At 39.0% G+C, this 26,207-nt stretch overlaps 1 protein-coding gene and 3 pseudogenes across 2 annotated transcripts; all 4 read right to left on the bottom strand.

Moving 5' to 3' along the window:
• Positions 1-1,617: 1,617 nt before the first annotated feature.
• Positions 1,618-3,836, bottom strand: LOC145499912 (uncharacterized; annotated as a pseudogene). Its single transcript, XR_014051005.1, has 2 exons — positions 3,485-3,836; positions 1,618-2,867 (listed from the first exon to the last, which is right to left on the bottom strand). The product of XR_014051005.1 is annotated as an uncharacterized LOC145499912 (transcript).
• Positions 3,837-9,472: 5,636 nt separating this feature from the next.
• Positions 9,473-11,230, bottom strand: LOC145500747 (uncharacterized; annotated as a pseudogene).
• An 8,607-nt stretch (positions 11,231-19,837) lies between these two features.
• On the bottom strand, positions 19,838-21,161 carry LOC145500123 (uncharacterized; annotated as a pseudogene).
• A 1,611-nt stretch (positions 21,162-22,772) lies between these two features.
• Positions 22,773-26,068, bottom strand: LOC145500406 (uncharacterized). The gene has a single exon (XM_081479926.1). It carries the CDS (start codon positions 23,685-23,687, stop codon positions 23,019-23,021), a length of 669 nt encoding a protein of 222 aa, XP_081336052.1. The 5' UTR covers positions 23,688-26,068; the 3' UTR covers positions 22,773-23,018.
• Between the last annotated feature and the right edge of the window lie 139 nt (positions 26,069-26,207).

Below are 26,207 nucleotides of genomic sequence, written 5' to 3'. Positions count from 1 at the left end.
CTGGTTTGAGTTTTAATCCATGTTCTCGGAGTCGTGTAAAGACTCTGTCAAGTCTCTCTATGTGCTCATCAAAGGTATTGGAATACACGATGATGTCATCCAGGTACACAAGCAGTATCTGAAAGATGTAATCGTTCAAACAGGTTTGCATAAGCCTCTGAAAGGTCGCGGGACTGTTGGTCAAACCCATCGGCATTCTGTTGTACTCGAAGATTCCGAACGGCGTTGTGAAGGCAGTCTTGTGCCTGTCTTCATCGTCCATGGCAACCTGGTTGAACCCACTTGCGAGGTCCATCGTTGAAAACCATCTTGCACCTCCAATGGCATCAATAGATTCCTCAATTCTTGGTAAAGGGAACTGGTCTCTTACTGTCTTGGAGTTAAGACGTCTGTAATCAACGCATAGTCTCAGGGATCCATCCTTTTTTCTGACAAGCACAATAGGTGCGGCGTAAGGGCTATGGCTTTCTCGAATGATGCCACCATCCAGGAGTTTTCGTATGTGATCCTTTGCCTCTTGAAACTGGTTTGGTGGGATTCTTCTGTAAGGCTGTGCAACTGGTACTTGATCGATAGTTGGGATCTTGTGCTTGACTGTTTCTGTGTATCCAAGGTCATTCTCATTCTCTGTAAAGACGCTGGCATGTTTCTGGAAGAGAGTCTCAAGCTTCTCTCTTTGCTCAGGTGTACATTCTACGGCTGATAGATCAATTGGATATGCCAAAGGTTGTGTTTGGTCTTCTTCTGTTGTGGATTCTCTGACAAACACCATCTCTTCATTGACTGAAACTCTCTTGAAGTCAACAGTGTTTTTAGTATCCATAACATTATTAATCTCGTGAAGTACTCCTATTCTTGTATGGGGTTGAAGCCAGACATCTTCATCAGTAATGTTCGCAACTCTTACATGAAGCTGTCCATTAACTACACCGGTAACTGTATTTATGACAATCAGGTTTCCCGGAGTCTGTCCACTTAATGGTTCCACAAGAGCAGCAGTGTTACTTGTTTGAGGTCCATGCCATCCAGTTATTTTGACAACAGAAACAGATCCAGCCGGAATTCTAACCTTGGTCTTACCGGCTACTTTTGCAAAACCACGTGCTGAAATAGATTTGGCACTTGAAACAATCTTCAACACTTCACTCCATTCAGGTAAAATGTCCGTTTTTCCATTTTTGTAAGGTTCTTGCAGTTGGGTAATAATGTTCATTCCAATTAATCCAGGGGTTATCCTCTTACGTTGCCTGGCCTCTTCACTCGCTGGACTCTTAACGACTAAAATTCCCCTTTGTGGGATCATGACTCCCAGGGCTTCAATATCCAGTTCTAGGTATCCGACATATGGTATCTCTAGTCCATTTGCTGCTGTAAGTCTTAACCAATCGCCGGTAGGTAAAAGTGTTTTCCCTTGAGGGCGAAAGTGTTCATTGAAAAACTCTTCTGTAATTGTGGATACTTCAGATCCTGAGTCCAAGAGGCAAGGTACGTCCACTTCACCCAGTCGTACTGTCGCCACTGGGCACTCTCCAACTGCCTTCTCATACATTCTTGACACATCCATATTTGAGCCACTGTTGTCCCCTACTGTCACTTGGCTCCTTGTGGCAGAGGGAGTTAGTTTGACGGCTTGTCAGGGCGCTGTCTACCTTGTGGTGGTCCCTTCCTGACAAGGCGGTCATCATTTACCCTGCAGTTCCTGGCAATGTGTCCATTCTTGTTGCATTTGAAGCAAACAATATTAGGGCGCTGTCTACTCCATTCCTTGGGCGGGATTTGGGTCCTTGGCTGCTTGAGGTCTCTAATTGAACTCGTCAGTTCTTCTAAGGACTTCTGCTGCTTGAGCAGGACCTCCAATACCTTATCCATGGGGGTGACGACGGAGCTAGCAGCACTACACTGAGAACTCTCATCTGGGATGTCAGCTGCTACTTCCTGTGATAATGGGGGCCTTGCACGCTGTGGTCTTTCCTCCTCTTCTGACCAGCGTAAGGCTTCCTCCCTTAAATCTAAGAATGCGGGCTGATGCTCTCGGATGAACTTCTTCAGTTCCTTTCTAAGAAAGGGGTCCCTTACATTGTCTGCAAATTGGTCCCGTAGAGTCTTCTCTGGGTCAGGGACTGCCTTTGGATCTGCTTTGGTGACGCGCTTGAGTAGTTAATTCAAGCTGTACGAGTACCCTCGAAGTGTTTCATTTTCTTTCTGCTTACGCTCGTAGAACATCTTCAGGAGTTGAGAGCTGGAACGTTTCTCTCCAAATGCTCGTGCGAGAACATCCAGAAGGAAGCTTGGGTTACTTCGCTCCTTTTCGCTGTACATTCGTACCTCTTCTTTTGCTGGTCCATCCAGGTGAGACATTATGAAGTCCACTTTCTCGGGTGGGGTCATTTCTCGTGCCTCAAATGTTGTCTTCAGTTCTTCTATAAAGTCTTCAACTGGTTGGTCACCTTCTGTTTTCTTCCCAGTGAAGTTCTTTATCTTGTCGCGGGGAAAGACAACAATTTGCTTTGCACCATTTGTTGTTGCTGGTACTGAGGATGACACTTGAGTCGGATTGGTGGATTCCTTCAGGGCTTTTAGTTCTTCCATTGCCTCCTTGTACATCGGGGTCAATTCATCCACTTTTGTTGATAGCTCCTCTGTAGTCATGGTGATTTGATCCTTGTGCTATTATTGCAACCACCCTTTTTATAAAATTGCTGACTTTTTTCGATTTCTTTTTTTTGCATCCTGCTCGCAGCGCCAAATGTGACCGAGGCAGGTTCTGGTGTTGTTAGTGAACAACGAAACAGACTTGTAGCCACAATAAAATTTATTTATGCAGGAATACAGAAATTATACAAAAGGAAAAAAAGGGTGATTGCAAACTGAAAAGAATAAATTAAAATAGCAAATCACTAAAAATATTACAATAACATAATCAAAATATAATACAGAAATAATAGTAAAACTTGAGTGTTACAATGAGCATTCACTAAATTCCTACAAAGCATTGCATGACACTGAGTAAAATATTAATCCTCTTATCTGGCACTAATAAAAAGCTATTCTTAGAACTAAATGTGAATTAACTGAAAACAAGTGAAACATAAACCAAATAATAGCTCAAAACAGCAAAACAATGAAATAAACTGATCTTGCTAGCAATTTGAATAATTGTCCGACATAAAACTAAGAAAACTGTAAACTTGTTACTTTGTGTCAGGACAACATCTGTCATCATAGCTGGGTTAAACAAAGCTAGACTAACAGTGAAATATCTAATTTCAACAATGAACTCAGCACTAAAATGAGTCTTATGTAGAGACAAATACAATGTTTTGGAAACTACACATACAATGAATCCTAGATACAATTTGGACATGAATCAACAGAGGATTCAAGCAAAGATTAAACAATTGGTTTAAGATAAGTACAAGTTGACTGTAGTTTTGAACTTAAAACCTAAACTTTAGACATAATAACAAGGTTAAATGTGACATACCAAAATCCTGAGTGAAACGAATCACTAACTTAGGTCACAAGGAACAGTACTTGACCAAGGGGTCCTCAACTTGAAAGTGCAGGTCTTGAACACTGTGAACCACTGAATTAAACTAACTAACTGCACTTCTTTTATTAGGAAACAAACAATAGAAGGAAATTCTCATGATTCTAGTACAAGGTGTGGTGGTGTGACATATAGGAAATTCATGATGTAAATCCTGTGTGGTTAGGTTATGTGGGTTGATTTGATAAAGAAAGGAAATAGTTTCTACCAAACTGAAATTCTAAATTTGTGCTAAAAATGCATTGTCATGTTTTTGTGAACCTGGTCACATCTGTTTCAATTAATATTCCGTTGGCTGAGCGAAATGTAAGTTTGTCACGTTTTCCATTGCCGACTGAGATCGACTGACAAGACCTATCGAGATGCATTAAAGCTTATTATGGGATATCCCTGAGCAACTTCAACACGGCAAGGCCTACGGGCCGACTAAACAGATTTTTTTAGAGTCTAAAAGCACTTCTTTATTTCCAAACGTTCTGCACAGCAACATTTGGCAAATGGGCCACTTCTCGCCATCGACTCATTTTTTGGCATGAGAAGTGCTTTCAAACTCCTCGCCTGGCTTCAGTGTGCCTTCGACCGCTTAGTGATCTTGGAACAGCAACACATCTCGCTTCTTTGAGATATGCTAGTGACTTACGGGTTTCCGGACTTAATGAAGTCCTTTCACCGCCAGGCGGGTGCAAATATGAGTCAAATAAGCGGACTTCATGCAACAGGTGAGGTTTCAACTTGTCTGATCGAAAGCTTGACGTTGTCTTGCGCGCCAAAATAATGCAAACGCAAGCTTACGTCACAACGTAGTTGAAGAAATTCATTTCCAGATCCCGTCTTTGAGCGAGTAAACTTTCCACTTTGTTTTGTACATCAGGTGAAAAAAACAAGGAATACAAACACAGGGCAATGTTTTCCTATTACGTTGGAGACCACATGCAAAAATTTGGGCGCTTTTGAACGAAAAAATCATTTTTCACCCGAAAAAGTCACTTACGTCAGTCTTGCAGTAAGCCATTCAATTATTCTCCTTTAGTTTTTTAGTTCGTAGCACTTTATTTAAAAATTATAACTATGAATGAAGTCCTTCAGTTTCAAAAATGATCTACTAATTTTATTAAAATACATTCTTATTGACTTACAAACATTGCCCCTAAACTGAGAAAAATAAAAACTACGGGCAGTTTTCTAGGAAAACTAAAATGCTTACAACAGGTGCTTTCACTTATTCGTTACTGTGCCCGCGTGGTATTTGCGTACTTAATAGCGCGACACCCGGCATTTATTTTGGTTTTCATAAATGCCCACTGTTTATCCTTTTCGGTCGCAGATTCTACAGGAAACTGGCTAAAAACTAAAACTTTTAATGAATTTAACTTATTGCTGTCCAGGCATTGTTTGCCGTGAGAACCATTGGTGTTACAATTCATGATTTCTTCCTTCGTGAAAAAGAAGGGAAGAAGGGTAACTGTGCATCTGTGCCTGTTTACTTCTTTTTGGAGTGCTTCCCAAACCTGATGTACTTTCCTTGGGGTTACACATGTCCGAATAACATCTTCTGCAACTGGGATTTCAATGGTGCTGTCTATGGCACTGTTGGAACTGACGGTCCTGGCAAGAGTTGCTGGTGTAGGAGCAGCAGGAGTTTCCAGTGTAGGAGAAGCAGAAGTTTCCAGTGTAGGAGCTGACGAATCCACCTAAAAGCTAGCGTCGACTTCGGCGCTCAAACTTTCGAAAGTGTCTATGTCAATTGTCAACAGGTCATCAAGTGGCGAAACACTCGCAGACAAACTGACTGATAACGGGTCTATGTTTAGTGGGCTTGGATACTGTGAAAAAAAAAGAGCAGAATGAAAAAAATTATAAAAATAATAAGAAATTTTCTGTATGGCACCCGAACGGCGACTGTCACACAACCTTCGTTTCTCAGATTTACCAAATTACGAAGCGAGGGAACACTTTACGATGAAAATTTACGAACAGGATTTCAGGATAAATTTGCCCCAAAGAAACAACGCTAGCTAGCGCTTACTAGAATTGCTTTGTTCTTATCAAGGGAAATATAATGTTGGATTTCTAGGAATCACTAATTGCACCTGAGAAATTCAATGAAATCTTCCGCCTTTCCTACGAATGGACGCCGTATGACATGGATAGCCACTGCGATAACAATAATAATTGTCTCTCTTTCTCATAGTTTGTTGAGCGAGAAGAGAAATTACGGTATTTTAAAACAAGACTGAACAGAGCCACGCAAACACATGCATAATAAAAAAGAACACTTACCACGGTCTCTAAGGATTCTAGTCGCTTCTCGATCCTTGACAATCTCTGCGCCGTGTTTCCCTCCATTGCGGCGAGTGAATCTTCGAATCTTTCCATCATCTGCAAAAAAAGGTAAAATATATTTTACATATGTACATACAAACAAACAGCCCTTGCAGTCAGCATTTTCTAGAATTGAACCGAGTTAGAACGTTACTTGCTGAAACATTACTAATGCATGTATTTACCTTACAGAGTCTTTCCTGACCCCAGAGCCGGTCCCTCAGCAGAGCGCACTCTCGGTCTTTTGCTTGAAGTTGCTGCTTTAAGACGCTGATCTCGTCGCGGGTCTCGTCAGAAGTAACATTTGTTTTCTTAACTCTGGAAGCTTCGCGGTTAGCAGACCACTTCCCGTCCCTATTTTGTTCTTCCACCAAAAACGTCTGGTATGGATATTTTTTGGCTGACTGAAGGCTGACTTCAGGGGTTGACTGAGGGCTGACTTTAGGGGTTGATGGCTGACTCCGACCTGTTGTCGAAGATTTTTCCGCTCCAGGTTTCCTCTAGAAATCAAGAAGATACAATTTATCAATACTATTGCCTACATATTGATTGCGACAACTTACACCTTCCCCCCATCTAAATTCCAGGTTACGATTCAGTCAGAATGCTAAGTCGCTTTGAAGGTGGCTTACTACAGTTTTGATGGATTATAACAGCCAACTTCTAACTCTTTTGAAAAATGTTTCATGCAAAGTAGAATAAAAATCTATGAGAAAGATTTTTTGTAAACTAAGAAAATGTGAAATCAAAAATAGCTCAAAATCTGTCTTAAATATTTTTTAAAATTTTGGCTCTAAACGTGATTCACCCTTACAAAAACTGTGAAAATTTCAATTTCTTCAAGTGCTGAAGTGGTTTTCGTTTCTTCTTAGGGTTACTTGCGTCATTTTGCACGTGCGATTAATACTGACGTCTGGCAGGCAATCAGCGTGCGCTACTGAGTCTCAGAAAAACTGTGGTAAGCCACCTTAATCTCATTTAGCAATGAGATTAATTCTCAGTATAAACAGCTTCTTTCAATGAAACTGCAATTAGGCGTTCTTTTTCCCACAGGTTACTAACAATTTATCTCTATGAAGTAATCAATCAATAATTAGAAGAGTTTTTTTCACTTACAAGTCCCGTGCAATGACATTTTAGATTTTTTAAAATTCGTATTTCAAATGAGGAAAAGAAAATCGGGCCGTCAAATCACAGAGAGTAAATTTGCTGGAGCCAAATCGGGTCGACAAATCATACCAAGTAAACCGGCCTTAATTGAGCATGTTCAAATCAATAACTTGAAAGTGATAACTGGCTTAACTGCGAAACTGCGGTGGGTTTATGGGTGCGAATTAATAATAATAATTAAGTGATATCATAATGGTAGCTACCTTATCGGGCTGCATCACCTTCCTTGGCGGCTCAATGCTCTCTTCTTCCAAGCTGGACATCTCTAGCAGGTTTTTGTTGCTCCACTTGATGTCTTTTGAATTCAGCACGCTCTCGTCATCTGCAATAGCAAATCGTAAGTTTAAATAATAGTAATTATTAGCACTGATTGTGGCATCAAACAAAAACAAAAACAACAATTTTCATGGTGGTGACGGTTCACGGTCCCTTCGCCCCATGGTCATTTCGCCCCAAACAAAATAGTTTTTAAGATAGCTCAAATAGTTGAGGTTAAGGTCGTAGTTCGAATTTTCAAATCAACAAGTCTTTGAAAGGTCGGCGTGCAGTGCCGGAAGAAAAAAGTCTCACCTTGAATTAACATAAGTTCACACATTACGCGTGGGTACGTGTGGCAAGAAAACAACAATACAGTCTTCATGAACAGAAACTACACGCGCAATAAATCAAATACATTTTCACTCAATAAAAAAGGTTTTGAGGGCAGTTTACTAAACAACGAGCGTAAAGCCATGGATGGTTTTCAAAGTTTTTCACAGTCGATCAGCCATCAATCGATCAACAGACTTTGTTTGACTTTGTTGCTATGAAAGTGCAACAGGTGAATGCTAAACAATGCGCGTAATTAAACAAAGATATTTAGAAGCAATCGCACTTTAACTACGCCAAGATCTCAGTCGCTTTTTAAGTCCTTTGACTGCGAACATGTTTTACAAAAAGGTTTTCACATGCTGTTCATACTCTACAAGGTTACAATTGACTTCAACTATGGAGCGAACTGACTTTTGGTTGGGGCAAAGTGACTGGGGGCGAAATGACCATGGGGCAAAGTGACCGGATACCATTTTCATCCGAAAACAAATTAAACTGTGTCAGTTTACAAAAACACCCATCCTCAAGGACCTAGACCTAGTTAAGTCGATACGAAGTAAACCGAGCGGTGAAGTAAGTGTAAACTTGTGGTAAAATCGTTTCAGAAAGTTATGACATGTAAACTTACCATTCAAGACCAATATTTCAGCGTGGACTCTTTTTCCCTGCCAATTCACTTTCACCTTCATCCCTTCTGTTAGATCGCTGTCCTTCTCGACAATGAGCCTTGTTGGGGCTATCCCAGTTAAATTTTCGTCAGGGAAAAAGAACAAAGCCTTAAGAGGACGCTTCTTCGTGTCTTTGCATAACTTTCTCAACACCATTGCACGATAATAGAAGTCACATACGCTGAACACTTAGAGGGTTAAGGTACAAGTGCCAAGAAAAAAGTCAAAGTCCTTTTATACCCAACTGCTAAAAGCAGGTGCATCGAAAATCCCGCTCGTTTATTGGAGGGATGTAATTTTATTGTCAGCAGATATTTACATCTGCATGCTTAAATCCCTACAATGCCTGCATTTCTAATAAAAAGATCGAAACCCATGCGCTTCCGTTGGATAAACCTATTTTATTGTTTTGTTAATTTTTGGCACGGCATTCTGTCATGACAACAACTTCCAGTTTGTTTTATATTTTGGTGTCTTGAAGTGACACAAACTTCAAATAAAATTAATACGTACTTCACGACGTTTCAAAAACTAAAAATAGTCAGGGTAGGCTTAAGAGAAGAGTAGGTTCGAGTCTGACAAAAGAGAAAGTTGTTTTTGCTTAGACCGGAGCAGTGGCAGCGTTAATTAACGTTGCGTGTGGTGATTGCTTCAACCGTACTGCCTGAAGTCAATTTTAAAAACGAACCTCTATTTCAAGCCCAAACGTAAAATCTACGTAGACATGACGAATTGATTTTTACTTATTATTAAATTGTTATTAGGTTTTTCTTTTGTGTTATACACAACCCCACAAGCTTTCAGCTTTAAGACTTATCGCGTTAAAATTAAGGCTTTCTATTCTATTCTATTCTAAGTCGGTAATCAACATTTGATACGGTGTGAAAAGTGTGAAGTATGCTGCAAATCCCTTTCAAGCAAGAAACCATGACAACTCCAATTTTTATTTTAAATACGACTAAAAACCTGTTTACATGTTTTCGTTCGTATGTAAAGAAATGTTAATACAACAAACACTAATTCGTAAAATCTTTCAAATGCAACATTCAATGAGTAATCCATTTCCTAACTTAAACCTTTTCTACTGTGAGACATGTAAATAATGCAAACAGGAAGATAAAGAAATCTAATTGTTCTATTGTTTTCCTGCATGGGCTGTTGTAACTTAATTTCATGGAGCCAGAGCTACGATATCTTCCGTTCCTGATTTACAAAACTGTCTGATTTCACAGAAAAGATAGTTCCTGCGTTCCTTGGACAGTCCTTCTAGATTGACTACGTCAGGAAGGATCGAAGGTGGCAGAAGAATACCATTATTCTTCAACAACATAAACGAATGTTCTGGGCTAGAAACAAATTCTTTGTAGAAGACCATGCCAGGGTTTTCGTTTGAAAACCGAAAATGATGAAACTTCTTAATGTTCGGCAACTTTTTGAAGTATTGCCCGAGAAACGTACTCCAGTCGTACACAGGAACAACCACTCGCCCGTCGTGCGTGCCAACAAGTTGTGCTTTGTTAAATCCAGTAGTGCTGGAGGTCTCTACCAGTCACACAAATTCGTAGAGCGACGAAACGTACGTGACTTTGAAGGCTTTCTTTATCAATCCGAAAGAACGGTCCGGAGCAAACTTGGTGTGACCAGCAATAAGGAAAGAGTATGTGATGGAATGATGCAGTTTCATTAGAGTTCTCCATGCTAAGTACCATAAAAAGCAATTGTTTTTATTTTGACCCGTGCAGTTGTCAGCGTTAAGTTGCGCGTCTGTCTCTCCCAATCCATGGTGTCCAAAATAGTAGTGGACGTAACTGATTGTTGCGTTTGCCCCTTTCCCAGCAGAAGCGGCCTCATCTATGAGGAAATTGACTTGTCTTGGTAGGCCCTCGCACATAACTCCAAATATTCCACACTTCCGAGGAGTCTTGAAGTAGATTGGCCCAGGTTGCATGGGATTGCTGGGGATGTGGACCTGCTGGGCATAATCAAATGAATAGTGCACCGTGACATTTAAAGAACAGGCTTCGTGGCTTTCACGGTCAAGTACTGTTTCAGTGTCAATCGGTTCAAGAGCATTCTCGGAGTTGATACATGAGTTCCTATAGTATTCTCTTTCAGACTGAGCACAGTTTAGATGATCCTGATGGGCTTTTACACATTCCGTCTTTTCTCTGTCGGAGAGGTTTGCAGCTCTTTGAAGTTTGTTTGTATTTTGCTGACAGGTAAAACAGAGATCAGTTGCTGGTTTTGAAATGACCACGTTAGGATGAAACTGGTCCCACAGCTGTAAGAATTTCTTGTAGCTCACTGCTCGTACATCTGAAGCTACGCACGCTGCTTCATAGACTCGCCAAACGTCGATCTTTGATTCGGATGATGACAGGACTTTGATGTCATCACTTTTGAAGCCAGGTATTCTTCCCGGGAGGGAGATGGCGTTTTCCTCAACGTAGTTGGTCAGGAATGTGCAGACTCCTTCTACCGTAGCCTGAGATAGTGTGTTTTCGGGTAATCGTTTAGTGTTACCGTGAATTCTGGGACAAATACCATAAGTTTGATAGTGTTCCTTCAGCCATTGAAATCGTGAATCACTCAGTCCGTGTAAGTGAAGAAACATCTCCTTGCAGATAGGTATTGACTGAAAATAAAAGGTGCATCGAGGACTCCTGCTTCTTTTGGTACCAGTGGACTCACGGTGAGTGGAAGCCTGTATGCTTGCAAGGACCACCAAATCGAGTTCGTCATTTGACAGTTCCAAGCAATTATTTAGGTTGAAAAGTACAACAGTTTCCGTTAACTGTCCAGAACATGGACTGCCTTTTGCACCAAGAGCACAACCACAACCATCCTTTAGGAATTTCTTAACTTTTTCAAAGGCTTTTTCGTTTTCCATTTCAGGTCGATCTGTCTCAGCCATAGCGTTGACTTAACTGTTTTAGTAATAACTGAAAAGCAAAGTTTTGTCCGTCGTCACAACAGTTTGCCGTCGTCATAGTAATCGAGAAATTAGCATTTCGACGACCAGTGTTGCGTGACGACACATGAGCACAAGTTCTTGACACGTGATCAGTGTTTACTTCGTAGAACATCTTTATCCATCGCATGGCCATTTTGGTTGAGTTTTCTCCGTGTTTGTTTCGTCCGTTTATGGCATTTGTAAAGTATTTTTAACTTTCGTTTGTTCATTACAGTAACAAATTACAAGCTCTCGAAACAACCGGACTTTGCCAAATAAATAAAACAGTTCATATAATGACGATCGTAGTTAGGATTTTACATGTCGTCAGGCTGTTTGTGGAAGCGGCAAACGTGTTTTGTTTTGGATCGTGTATAACAATTATAGCATGAAGGCTTTATTGAATTTCATTCGAGTTGTATTTATCAATCAGGGCATCAAAAAATAATAATCGCCAAACTTCTCGGCGAAAGATAGTTATCTCTCATGATTGTTTTGAACTAAATGGAAGCCAAGAGCTGCTCTCGTTTCACACTATGTTAGGCTACCACATTCTACTTCAATGCATGTCATGCCATTCTAACGGAATCGTTACCCATTTAACGGATGCTAGTTTATTCTAATGGATCCTAACGGCTTCTCTAGCCGTGCTAACGGATACAGAGTTTTTGCTAACGGTTATGCTGGCCCGTCTAACGGTCTGATGCTAACGGCTAACAGATACATGTCTCTTGCTAACGGTTGCACTCCGTTCTAACGGCCTGATGTTAACGTCTAACAGTTGGGCTAACGCCTCTAATGTTTTTAAGAAAACGTTCTAACGGATGACTAACGGATGCTTAACGCTTTTGCCCGTCTAACGGATAAGCGTTAAGGTACGTTTTCCCGTTCACGGTCACAAATAAGCAAAACCGATTTTAGAGGCCTGTTTTTATTTATTCATGTTGCCATGGCAATGGCACATACGTCAGCTTAACCATCAAAAAACCAAAGTTTGTGTTTTTCATTTGCTGCCATTTTCTACGAGCGAAGGATCAAGGGTTTTAGAGAAAAAGGTGAATGAAACACAGGTATCAAAAACTGTGTTCAGCCACCTTAAACTGCACTCAAATAACAAGATATTAACAACCAATCAATGATCCCAAAGTAAATTATTTAAAGGAAATATATATTTCCAAATCGTAAACTAGAAATTAATTTTCCTACTGACGGATTTAGAAACTAAATTTGTACCCTGTACCCAGGTGACTGGAAGGTGAGGGGAAACTTTATACGTTGATAACAAGAAAAGTAATCAAAATACAATGAAACAAGCTGTTTACTGAGTGTATAAGGTAGGTAGGAAAAGCTGAGCAAAAATGCACACACCAAAAGCCTTATTTATGGGACTCTGCCTTGTTTCCATGGCAACCTTGCTTTGTCAGGCATAATTACCCAATGTTTGAGTTTTCTAATCTAATTCTCTGTTTTTTATTGACGTTTTCAAGTTTCTTGGGACAAACATAGTTTTTTTCACCTTTTCATTCCTTTAGTAACCTTTCTCTTCTCTTTTAAGTTTGTTGTAATTGGCAAAAACGATATTTTGACTTCATGGAATAGTCATGAATTAGGACTAGTGGATTCAGTATGACGGATGTTTTGGAATTTATGACATTCTGATGTCACGTGCCTTCATAGCTGACCATTCACTATTAGAATTTTAAGCCGTGAGTTTTTTTCTCCTTCCCCCTGCCACAAATACCTTGTGTGACTAGTTGTACTGCAATTTCCGACTTAATTGCGACACACCCAGAGGCGCTTTCCTTCAAGCTTCAATCTTTGCTCCTCTTTGGTATCGATTCTAAATACGAATACCATCGTTACGATAGAAAATGTAAGTAAGTAAGCCTCGTAATACAACAGAGGGCCCGGAGATTAAATTTTTTCGCATGACACGCGAAGCGTCTCCTCTGTTATTTAATATTGGGCATGTGAAACTACTTAATTCATCTCCAAGCCCTTTCGACTCTTCAAGTGAAACATCATCCAATATGGCGTCAAAAATGTTAGCAATTGAATTGTGTGTGGGTAGACAATTTAAGGTAAAGATACTTTGTTCAAATGTGTATGCAGATGATGATGGAACAACAATCCTTGAACCAGTGGAACGAATTAAAGACATTAAAGCATGTAAAAAAAACCTCTTTGAACGTGCAAAATAAATTTATGTCAGATGAACCTGCATGCAGTCACTCTACCCTAGGATACTTATGGGGTGCAATAGGTATTACAATGCCGAACTCCTCAAATATGCCATCTGAAACGTTAGCGGTAACCTTTTTCGGTTTCTTCAATTTCTGCTTTCTCCTTGATGGAAAAAAGGGTGTTGACATGGCGCACTTTGGTCACGCAAACAGGTGAATTTTCCACCGTGATGTGGGCAAATCACAATCTTCTTTAATTCATACTTCAACTTCCATTCAGGGAAGTTGTCAACTCTGTGAGACGTGGCCAGTTTATTACCACCAAAGCCCACTTAAATCTGACCAGTAGGTGGGTAACATCTTGATCTAACGTCGCTAATGGGAAAGCCACAGCAGGCTCTGATGTCTTGTTATCTCATGCCCCGCAAATGTCATCTTCTTTCCAAAAGGGACACCCTATGCTCATGTTTTTAGTTTTGCAGGGGACTAAATTATAATAGCCAGACTTTTACTCCTCTGCCTTTCAAGCACACTCAAATGAAACAAATTCACTTACAGACTGAATTAATTGATCGAGATAGTTTTTTTTTCTTGTCAATAAACAATCCAGCCAGCAAGATATCCACGTGCTAGCCATATATTCATTTCGCGGTTGCATTTTATCAATTTACAACAGACTAAGTAAACATGTAACGTAGTAACGCATTCAGATTCTATGCAAAAGCAACTGCCTAGCTCATAGCATGATCACACCCTAATGGTTAGTGGGCTGGACTCCGGATCGAACGTTCCTGGTTACTAGAGCGTTGCCACATCGTCTTGGAAAAGGCAATTTTCTTTCATAGTGCCTCTCTCAGCCCAGATGTATAAAGGAAAGCCGGTGATTGTCATCCTGTTCAGGGAAGAAGAGCAATAATGAATTTAAGCCCCAGCAGGTATTGGGTACTGGGCCTTGTAACGACCATACCATATCACCATATCACCTACAGCAAACATACTGGTCTTCCTGGGGATTATCACTTCTTATTATGGAAATCGGAGTTAAGGGCCAGCAATTCTACCGTTAGGGGTGCCATAAGCAGTAGTCTTTGAAGGAAAATATACTCCTCCCTTGTCCTATCTTTGGATATATGCAGTACACCGATTTAGTCTGGATCTGTGCTGACTGAAAACGTAACAAATGGAGAATCCCAATAGAGAAAGAGAAAGTGTGCTAATGAGTAATTTTCTGGCAATTTGGTCAGACATTAAGCAACTTGGTGGGGAAAACAGACCGTCTTGGACGTCCTCAATTTATAATACCAAGGCCATTTGCACTGGGGGACTGGGTATGAATAAATATTCTGTAACATATTCATTCATTCTTCAGGTTCTCATGTAAGTTATATACCTAATCATTCTCTGCAGTATTAAGGAGACGAATCTAGACGAGAAAAAAATGAATAGCTGGCAAACTACAGATAAATTGGCGTGTCGTGACCTCGCCATGTACGGTATGAATCAACCTGCATTTTCATCACTCACAACAATGCACTCACGACCAATTTATTGCTGGGGCTAAGGTTTTTAATGTTGCTTCACTTTTAAGGGATTATAAGAAAGGGGTATGCCTGTAAACCTGAAGCCAGGTAAGTGTTTATCGTAAGGGAATTTATCCAGACACTTTGCATATAGACTTGGAATAGTGAGACTGCATTTTGTATTAGACAATTAGCTCTAATTATGTCTGAAATTTCCCGTTGGGTTTGCATTTAGAGTGACTGATAAGTTGTTTTTCTTCAGAAAAGAAGTCCCAGACAGGTGGGTTATACTGGTTATGGTACGAAATGGGACCGCAAAGCTTGGGGGCTTAATACCTGATTTAATTAGAGCTTCATTACTCGGAGCCACAGACTTGTTTCGTTGAACGAGTTGAATGTTAAAGATAAACTTAATATTGCAGTTTGGACCAAAAAAGATGCAAAGGTGCATTGTGATTAACGGGCAAGAGATGGATTGTTAGGTATCTGTATATATTTTTTTTTCCACAGCGACTCGGACAATATCCGTAATTTTCAAGACTTCCACAAACTTTATAACCGTTGCTGGACCAAAATCTGATCAGTCTGAAAAAAAAGTCACATGAAAATTTCTGATTTATGGTAACTCTTTTTGGTTACAATTAACTTCAGAGTCTCTAATTCATGACTTAGAAGAAAAAAAGGTATTAATCGAAATTAAATGGCTGATTTTTACAGACACACTTTGTCGAAACTTTAACCGGAAGTGGACTGGTTAGTCATCTTCTCGTAAGTTTTTTCTTAGTAAAAAGGCCTCAACCTTAGTATTTGTTTCTTGATATTACTAAACTAAGGGCTGAACTTTGCAGGGATACTAAAACTTCAGGATATAAAACATGGGCGTGGAAAATATGTGGTCTTAAAAACAGCTCATTTCCGGTTGCTTCCCATATCCTTCAAATAGGACCAAGTTGTGATAACAGCCACAACCTAACGAAAAATTCCTGCGAGCTAATGTTTTTACCCATAGAAGCCTAAGAATAGGGCATTGCAAAAATGGTTTTGTTTTTGTCTGAAATTAATTGTACGTTGCAAAAAGAGAGATTGAAAAGTGGCCAGAATTGCACTGAAAATCAGCCTCTGGGGACCCTTGAGGGGCTGATATCCAGAACTCGACTAAAAGAACGTCATTGAAGCTGAAACTTTGGCATATTGCGTAAGTCCACATAACGACTTTGTGTACCAATTTTAAGCGAAATCGGCCAACCTTCATTTCCAAGTCTGCCCCGGTCTCTCAGGCAGAAGCTCTTAAAATGAACTTAAAACCTTTGATCATCAAAACATAAGCTTACCGAAGTTTACCTTGTCTCACGAAACTTCTGACTAGTCAGTGATGTGGAAGAGACAGAGCGAGAGGCAGGAACTTCAACTCAGCTAATCACAGCTTAAGTTTTCATCAAACACACGTGAATACAGCAACTTACATCTTCCATAACACACTGATCAATCTTCTGAACTCTCAGCTACATGTAGTTTGCTTATCGCCTAGAGCGCCAGTAAACACAGATGCATGGTAAACAGTAAATACACAGCAGGTTGTGAAGGAATGCGGAAAAATGCAGAATTTGATGCCAACTTGTTTCCAGTTACATCCGTGTGTTGCCTTATATTGCGTCACTTATCAAACCTATTGAATTTAGTGTCACGCAAGTAATTGAAAGAGCTTTAGGGTGATGTAGCAGCTCTCGTAAGGTCTCACATGAATGGCTTGATACCCTTTGAGAGAACAATAGAACAAACAACAGAGACAATGACCCTAGCCCTAAAACAATAACAGCTGCTAACAATGAAGAGAATTACAAGCTTATGAGAGCTGCTACACATCTGGAGCTTTAAAAACAACAAGCAAGTGTAGACTTTGTAAACAAAAATGATGGTCGCACCATATCGAAATGCAACAGACACATAATATATAGATTTAGCCAAGCCTAAAAGCATAGCTCCTCAGTTATTTTTTGGAATGTTGTTACTAATGAGAATAATCCAAAATGTATGTGAGGTAAATTGCGAATGATTCAATAGTTTCAGCTGGAACTAGGATTACATCAGTAGGTTGAGGTGTAAGATGGTGTGATTATGAAATATAGAGCCATGATTTCAAGGATATCTGGGAAGCCACCAAAAATCTTGATCACATAACAGAACTGTCTTCTGTACTTTTTGGTGGCATTTCTTGTTCTTTCCTACCTTATTCAGAAAGACAAGACATTGTAATTAATCATTTTTATTATTCTTTCTTAAGGCCTCTTCATATGAGTGCGGTGACTGGGCTGGCCCGGTAACTGGGACGGATTTTGTCTCGTGTTCATATGGGAAATTTCATCCCAGTTACCGAGATGAAAGAATGTACAGCAGCCCACAAAGATAGCCATGAGAAGCCAGCGCAGCCTTAAGACTTTGGGAACGAGTGTCAGTGCAAAATTCAAATCAGCTATCAGTAAACAAACATGGCGCCACCTACAGTTGTATTGTTCGTACGTATAGCATTGTCAGCTATCGTTGCTATGTTGCTACAGCTGAATGGCTTTCTTCTGCTGTGGAAAATACAGCAGGCAAGGGTCAATCTTGCAATCCAGTCCTCTTTATTGCAAAAGCGAACCTATCTTTTTTGAAATTTGAAGCGAAGTAAGCAGATGCATTTAAACTGAAGTAAGCAAAGTTGTTGGCATAAACCTGGTTGAACTGATTTGTGGTGGAAAAATGTGTGGACCGGACTAGCACCAGAAGAGTGTTGGAAAGAAAACTTTCCAATGTCGAGGGCTTGTTTTCTGAACCTAGTATCTGAGCTGAGGCTTTACATGTACATTTCAGCTAATCCAAAATCACCCAACCACAGGGCAGAGTGTGGAAGAAAAGGTAGTAATTGCATTGTATTTTTTAAAAGACACAGGCTCTCTGAGAATGACAGGAACCAGTTTTGGAATAGCACCCAACACTGCATCAGCTCTTGTAAGTGAAGTTTGTCAGGCTATTTCAAACTATCTTGGCCTAAAATATCTCCATCTTCCAAAGAATGAAGAAAGCATGAGGGAGAAAGTAGCTGAGTTTGAAGCAAAATTTGGAATGACACAAGCTTTTGGTTCCATTGATGAGATGCGTATTCCAATCGAATGCCCATCAGAGAACTCACAAGATTTTTTTTGCTACAAACAATTCTTTTCATTAAGTGTACAGGCTGTGTGTGACTACAAAGGTTCCTTTATAGATGTTGAAAGCAGGTGGCCAGGAAGTGTGCATGATGCAAAAGGTTTTGCTAATTCCTCTATCCATGCCAAACTAAGGAGCAGTAAATTGCCAAGTACATTCCAAACTCCAGTTGAGGGAAGTGTTAAAATACCAAATTATCTCATTGGTGATCCACCATATCCACTGCTTTCTTTCTGCATGAAAGAGTATGATGCTTGTACCAGCAACGAAAAAGTCATTTTAACATGCTGCGTTCCGCCAGAAACCAAATTAAATGTGCTTTTGGGGGACTCAAGGTAAGATGGTTTATTCTCACTACAAAAATGGACTTCGAGCTTTAGGCTCTCCCAACAATTATTTATACATGTTTTGTATTGCACAATTATTGTGAGAAACATAATGTAAACATTGATGAGGATTTAGTCAGGACTCAAATTGAACTTATGAAGGAGAATGGAATGCAGTTTAAGAACATTTCTGATCCAGTTTACTCTTGTGATACGAGAGAAGGGATTCTTGTCAGGAGAATTCTCACAGACCTAGTAATGAGTAGTAGACTTGGAACTCAAACTTTAACTTGCTTGTTGCAACACGTAAGTTTAAACTAAATAAGATGTCACTGACAGCAATATCATGCCCAGCCTCAAAGAGCACTGGAAATGGCAGGAGGGATTATCCTCCTGTTTCATCCGGGAAAGCGGGAGGGTATGGCTACACACAGGCTACAAGGTGCTGACCTAGTTAATATTCTTGAACAAATCTAAAACAAATCAAATGTGAACTGGATAACCCTTTCACTCCCAGGAGTGATCACTTGATCAATTTTCCTTAGAATTTGGATACATTGTCAAGTAGATGGGCCATCATCTAGTGGATATTGTCATATAATACCAAATTTTCATGAGAAGCAAAGGTATGTGTGGTTGAAGCTATGACAATCGAGATAAATCAGCAAAGCGTAAAGGCTCAGATGGTCATATTTTACATAAAAACCAACACTGGAGGTGATGAAAGTTCCAATCACAAGTACTGATCGATTGTTTACATGTATTTCATGCCAATGTCGATGATTCTCATAAACTAAAAATAATTGCATAGCTAAAAGAACTACTATGAACATGTAAAAGGAATAACTACAAGTAATTACTATGAAATGCAGGATAATATGAGGAAACAACAACGATTTACAAAAAAAACCCTTACAAAATTCATACTGGGTGCAGAACCCACATATACAACACGAAGAAAGAAAATGCATATTCCTCATAAAAACAACATAAAGGTAACAAATAATCCTAGTATCAATGCTCATTAATAATGCTAAACGACTTGGGACCAATATACTTGAAACTAATGAAAGATTTATAACATAAGACACACTAGAATGCTCCTAAAGAACATAAGCACGTGGTCCCGAGGGAAGCTAACACAACTTAAATTGGTTTCTTAAAAGAGAAGTGAAACGAGCGAAACAACAATAAACTGAAAGATTGTGTACTTACATATCTAACCCACGCAGTAAAGCCTTTAAGAAGACTTGCTAGACCTCAGAACAACGATGATAAACCTCCTTACAAAACCTATTGACTGTACAAACAAAACACAATCCTACCCTGAACGATTATAAATGTGATGTGATTATAAATGCACAACAAAAGGATGAAATAACAGTAACCAAATGGAATATCAGAAATGAAAGCAAAAGTAAACAAAACAGAAACCATAACAGTATGGTCATCAGTTAGGAGAATTAGCTTTTAGATCTCAGGAGTGAACAGGTTAAGAAATTTCCAGCTTAATAGTTCCATATTGTGATAAAAAAAGTAAATTTCAACTAAATAAGATTTATCTCTGAATTACTACAATAACATAAACAAAGAATATAAATAACAGCAGTACAATGAGTATTGAAATTTCTGTTCAACTTTGTTGTCCAGCTGAGAGTTCAAAAACTGGTGTTTATTGCATTTGGTGGGTTGAAGTTGTGTTTGTAGACTAATCACTAGACTGATTACTTGTGACACCTATTGTTGGTGATAAAAGTTTCCACTTGGTTCTGGCTGGCTTTGTGGGCTATAGAACTGGGTATATACACATTCAGCTTCCTGAGGTGTAACTTGTACTGGGTTTTGATAGATTAAATTATTTACAGGTGCCCATACTGTAGGTTGCAATGCTTGTGAAAGCATCTCAATTGATCTACAAACTCCAGTACCAAGATCAGTCATAGCCTTACTGACACTTTCAATACTTCAGGAAAAACTTTCTGTGGATTCCTGCATTGCCTCAGGCAGTTCCTTCCGAAATAGGGCATCTTCCTTAGCTTCTTTAATAAGTAACTTGCCCCTCTGGGCTGCAGACAACTTCTTTTCTAAGTGCTTCCTTTTGCTGTCGATTAGCTTAGGCACACAGCTAACTTTCTGTTTCCTAGTATGGGCCACACTGTCATTTTCATTACTACCACTAGTACCAAGCTCACTTGAACTTGCTGACGAACCTGCATTTTCCAAATCCAAGCTATTAACTTTATTTATCGTAGAATTCATAAACAATTTTCCCACTGCCACTCCTACTACCAGAAACTACAGCTTTTGAGAAATTCTGTCTGTTTTCTTTCACTTTTTCCATTACTCTCTTCTGACCTTTGGTTATCAAATCTTTTGACTCTTTTACACGATTTTTGGCTTTGTTTTTCTCTTCCTTTGAAAGGATGTTGAAATTATCCGGCAGTACTATGCTTGCTACAGGACCAAACGGAGATGCATCGTCGTCCGCATAAATTTTTGCCATCCCCACTCGCAGCTCTTGATACTGGATTTGTTTGTCCAAGGCAAGGCTTCTATACTCCATTTTTGATTTATATTCAAGCAAGCAGTCAATCAACTGGCTTATCATCTGAGTTTCCGAGCAAAATCGCTTCAAATTCGAGCTGATTTGAACTTCGCACGACACTATGTTGAACACGTGTGAAACCGCGTGGGGTCATGCATAGTTGAATATGTTTAGTCTTGGTAACCGGGCTGGAGTGTGATGAGCTTTTCTACCTTCCTGAAAACGGTGGGTTTGAAGATTTCAAATGTCCTCCCTCACAGAAAATTAGTACACTAAAGTATACTTTGAGTATACTTCAAGTATGCCTCATTTGTACTTCCCACTGAAAAAGTACACTAGAGGTATACTTCATTTACACTCCAAAATAAAAAAGTGCAAATGAAGTATATTCCCTTTTTTATGCGATTCAAGGGAAGTATACTTTCAGTGTACTTCAAACTTTTTTTTTTCGAAGTGAAGTATACTTTTAGTATACTTCTTCATAAAACATGAAGAAAAGAAATTTTTCAAACCAATAAGCACAGCTGATTAAGTATATATATAAAGAGGCAATTAATTAACATTTAATATGTTTCATCAACACTTACAAAATAAGTTGTAGCAATTACTTCAATTAAGCAATCAATTAGACTGCCTAATAAATAAATACTATTCATAAAAAACTAAAACCATCACTCAATGTGCAGTCTGATTCTGTCTGCGCGAAGCTATTCTCTGATGATTAGTGCATTTACATAATCCACGCATACTGGAATGCAATCTATTTCAAACTCAACTCGTAAATAACAACTTTGACATTAGCATTAATGACCCCAGTCTTGAGAATGATGGTTGATGCATTGAAACGTCAAATTACCAGTACAACACTGTCCATCTTTCTTGTCAAATGTTTTAACAAGCAACTCATTATTCGCTTCACTTATTAATGTTTTCTTTTTTTTTCGATTTTAACTATTAATAACGATACCATAATACAACTGACTAAGAGACACAAAGCAGACCACACCTGGGTTCCTTTCAAAATACAACTGCAAATCAAAAGTCAATTTCGGTCCCTGCTGTCACTGTAATTATTACTTTTCATGAAAGTTCAGTCCTTCTCATACCTGTTTGGTAATTTGCAGACAAACATGCATTGGCTATGACTGCAATCCACAAGGACACATAGAGCTTCTACACTTGTTATTGGAAATAACACATTATTGCACTCTACCCTCCTTACTGGAATAATGTGACACAGCTTACAGTCCATGAACTGATCAGAGGACATTATAATGTCCATAGCTGGTTTAAAACAGGAATCCGCAATGCCATAATAATGTGGGACCTTGCAGGTGTAAGCATCAGAGCAGAATAAACTATTTGGACACTTAATATCTAACTTAACAAAATTTCACTTCGACAAATCCAGCATCAGTCACATAAACAGTGTAACTGTTCCTTCATGAAATGTTTAGATAGAGTTTACTATGAATGACATCTTTATTAATCTGAATTCGCTTAAATATGAAAACATTGGATATTTGGCCTAATTTGCTTTCAATGGAACTTGTTAAGGTTGCATTCAACACAGCAGGAGACATCACACCAAGTGCAAATAAATTGTGAGATACTTCCTCATGTTTGCACTATAATAAGTGCTGACCACATGTCATGCTCTCATAAAACTCTTTACTGGATGAGCCGTACGGTAGTAGAGGTATTAGTTTTGGGATCTTCTGCTGTCTACAAACAGAAAATGCAATCTGCAGTTCCACCTTCTGTGTTCCATGAAATAACTTTCTCAAATCACCATTGTAATCTTCAAACCAGAAGCAAGAACAAGCCCACAAAGGACCTATATTCTTGACACAATCTTGCAAATGTATAAGAGAATGAACATTAAATGTCTCATAACAGCGTCCATATAAGGCTTCAATTCTTAAACAGAAGTGACGCAACAAATTACCAGCTTTCTTCAAACACTGTGGTGAGATCGAGCTTTGATCTAATAACTAAATTGCTTCAACAAACAAAATAAAATGTTGGAAGTATTCGTCTAGTAGAATGTTCCACAGGCATGGGATACTGTAAAAAAAAAAGAAAGGATCTAAACTCTGAAGTTTTCCAATGAGCAAAATCTTTTGTGATGTTCCTAGGTACCCTTGAAATACAATTTGGTAGGGTAATATTTAACAACCGCCTGTCAACCTCTTCCTCTTGTTTGCTTATGCTCCAACATTCTGTTGCATGTGATTTGTCAAACCACAATGTCATAAGCATCTTGGTAACTCCCAATAGAACACAATGCATATAATCCACTGCAATGCCTTTGATAATGTCAAATTCAGGGATAAACATAAACCACGAATACCCTTTGACACCACAAACTGGTGAATACTTCCCCTCTAGTTTTGACTTATGGGCCTCATATGCGTGCTGCAGAGTGTTTTCATGACTGCGGTCTGCATCATAACCCTGATGCAGACTTTTTCTGTTAAATGGATATGCATGTGTGTGAACTTTTGCACTTGTCTTCACACTAGTTCCCTGCTCCAAGCAATAAGGACACCCACTAAAACCATTGTACCGCACAAAATTTTGCATTAAGCACTTAGCTGGTGCATCCATCGTAGCACATAACAAAATTCCTCTTGCTGTGAGGTCTTTCCCTTCGTTGTTGGTAATCGCCATACCTGCAAGAATAACAAGACTAGATGTAGAATAAAAATAACAAATTTCACCCCACACTGTGCTATGTATGTGCCACTGGGCATAAATTTTGATGATCGCATTGATAGTGTCCAAAACCTCATGATAAATTTAAATTTATGAAATGAATTAGTCTATTCACATAAAGTTAAAATCTAATAGAATAATAAACTGACACCTGTAAAATGTAAAATGCCCAAAGTTTAAGAAACTAGGGAATAACGTCATAGCTTTGGCAACTTTGATGAATTATCAAGGCATTGCCACTACTGAAACTGCTTTTACCTGTTTCTGTTGTACAATTTTTTTGGTAACCACCTCGGAAGTGAAAAATCAATCCAACTTTCGCAAATGTAACCCTTAAAACCTATTCTGAAAAGACTTTTTTTCCAAGAGTCATTGTGAAAAAGGATTGATTATATATTATCAACTGAACTTGAAGCAACATGTCTCTTACAATCAAGAATATCTCATCAAGAGACAATTTCTTGAGCACTCAGTTGGGTAAAATTTTGTAACCTCTTACCCATTCTTGAGGAAGTCCATGTATTTAGACATTAAAAGAAAAGAAGAACAATGATATACAGACCAGTGAACAGTGATATACCAAACGTACCTTTAGAGTAAATATCTTGGAATTCTTTGCTCAAGAGCTGCAGAAATGTCAAGAAATCTGGTTTCTTATAACCAAACCACAATCCAAGAAAAATGCTATTGGATCTTGCAAACCTTCCAAACAAATAATATATGTGTATTGTTAACAAGAAGGTTATGATAAAAATAATTTTCTGTAGTATCTTGATATTGTTTTACCATCTCTCATGGGAGGTTATTGTATCCCCTGACTAGCCTAAAAAAGTTGTCTGTTTCTGGTTACAGGAGGTTAAAAATGTTGTGTTTAAGATAAGAAATTGCTAGGACCATGGTTTGGTGTCTGCTTGTGGGAGGAGACAAGTGTGTTAGTGGACATTTGAATGTTATCATATTTGACCTGCCATTTGCATCAATCCTGAAGTTAAAGTGTTTGATTTCCCGCAAATCTATTAACAGTACATGAAGAAATACAGACAAATGACAATGAAATTGTAAGCAAAAGGCATAAGACCAATAAAGTTGCTCTATTTGTAAAGAGGTGAATCCAAAATTGCAGGGTAGGTATAACTGTAAACTTACTCTTAAAAATATAGTTTCAACCAAAGTTGCATGTACTTGTACCTGCAGTTTGGTGGAAGCTCATTCACAACAAGCCAAATGCTGTACTTAGAAGACCTGAAAAGAGCTACCCCATCAGTGTTGATCTGAAAGCTTATGTGGAGTTTGTTCTTCTTTTTGTCATCAGAAGCACCCTTGAAAAAACCATCACTTACAAAATGCTTTCTTTACAGCAGTCCATCCTGGACATCCTCAATGCAATCTGAATGGCTCTTCTTTCTTGTGACTGGATATTTAAGTAGATCAAGAATGTCAGCCTCTAAACAACAATGTATGCCACAATTGCAGCAAGGTTAGAGGACAACTATATACAATGTAAGCTAATATTATAACCAGAGCCTTTGAAATGCATACAAGATAGAAGGAGAGAGACAGAAATGGAGTCAAAGAGTCAGAGAGAATAATTAGTATTTTAAGTGTATTTGCAAACACTTACAATACTCAAAATATTTAAAATACTAAAACAAAGTTACACTGCTGATAAATTAGCATCACTAACTTTGAATTAGATCCCTCAACTGGCACATAAGTGGAATAATAATGAAGTAAGAATTATCCTCTTTCTTGCTTAGGTCTTTCAAACAGCATCTGTTTCTACACAATTTATCTTCTGGTATTGACAATCCTTGATATTCCATACAAAAAGTACAATAGTAGTGAAACTGGATGGGATTCTTTAATCTCATGAAAAATTTCTGAAGAAGGTCCATTGAAGAAGCACATTGATTTGGCAAGGCACAATGGAGGCTCACAAGCGTTAACAAATCAACAATCGCAAGTCTGGTTAAACTGTGTTGAATTGCGAAGGTAACAATTAGCAACATGCTGAATGCCACACTAATGGGTGCCCCATCAGACAAGGGAACATCTGCAAACTTTTTCTCCTCTTGGTCAGTGTTTTGGTCGTTGGCACTTTCACCAGAAATAAGAGCGTCAAGATATTCTTCAACGCTGTCCTGTCCATCTTCACCTGCGCATATAGTGCCTTGCTCTGACTCCGTGGGCATTATAATTTCTTCACTTTCTAGAAGGTTGGATTGATCACTTCAATCATGAGTCTCGAAGTCAAAGGTCTGTTCGTTGTCATCATCATCTGCCTCGTATTCGTTGAAAGGAAATTCAGAGAAAGCTCTTTCGGAAGAAAGATCAGTCTGGTGCAGCAGAAGCTGTTTCCATGTAGTCGATAGCAATTGAAGAGCTCCTCCTGCAGGTAGCGTTTGAATTTGATATCGTTACTAAGCTTGCATCATCCTCTGATGTAGAAGTAGTCGCAAAGCTTTTTTCTGGCCA

This window comes from Orbicella franksi, chromosome 10 (genome assembly GCF_964199315.1).
Source record: "Orbicella franksi chromosome 10, jaOrbFran1.1, whole genome shotgun sequence".
NCBI classification, from domain to species: Eukaryota; Metazoa; Cnidaria; class Anthozoa; order Scleractinia; family Merulinidae; genus Orbicella; species Orbicella franksi.
The sequence above is the reverse complement of the archived record's forward strand: the minus strand, read 5'-3'. Positions and strand labels throughout refer to the sequence as shown.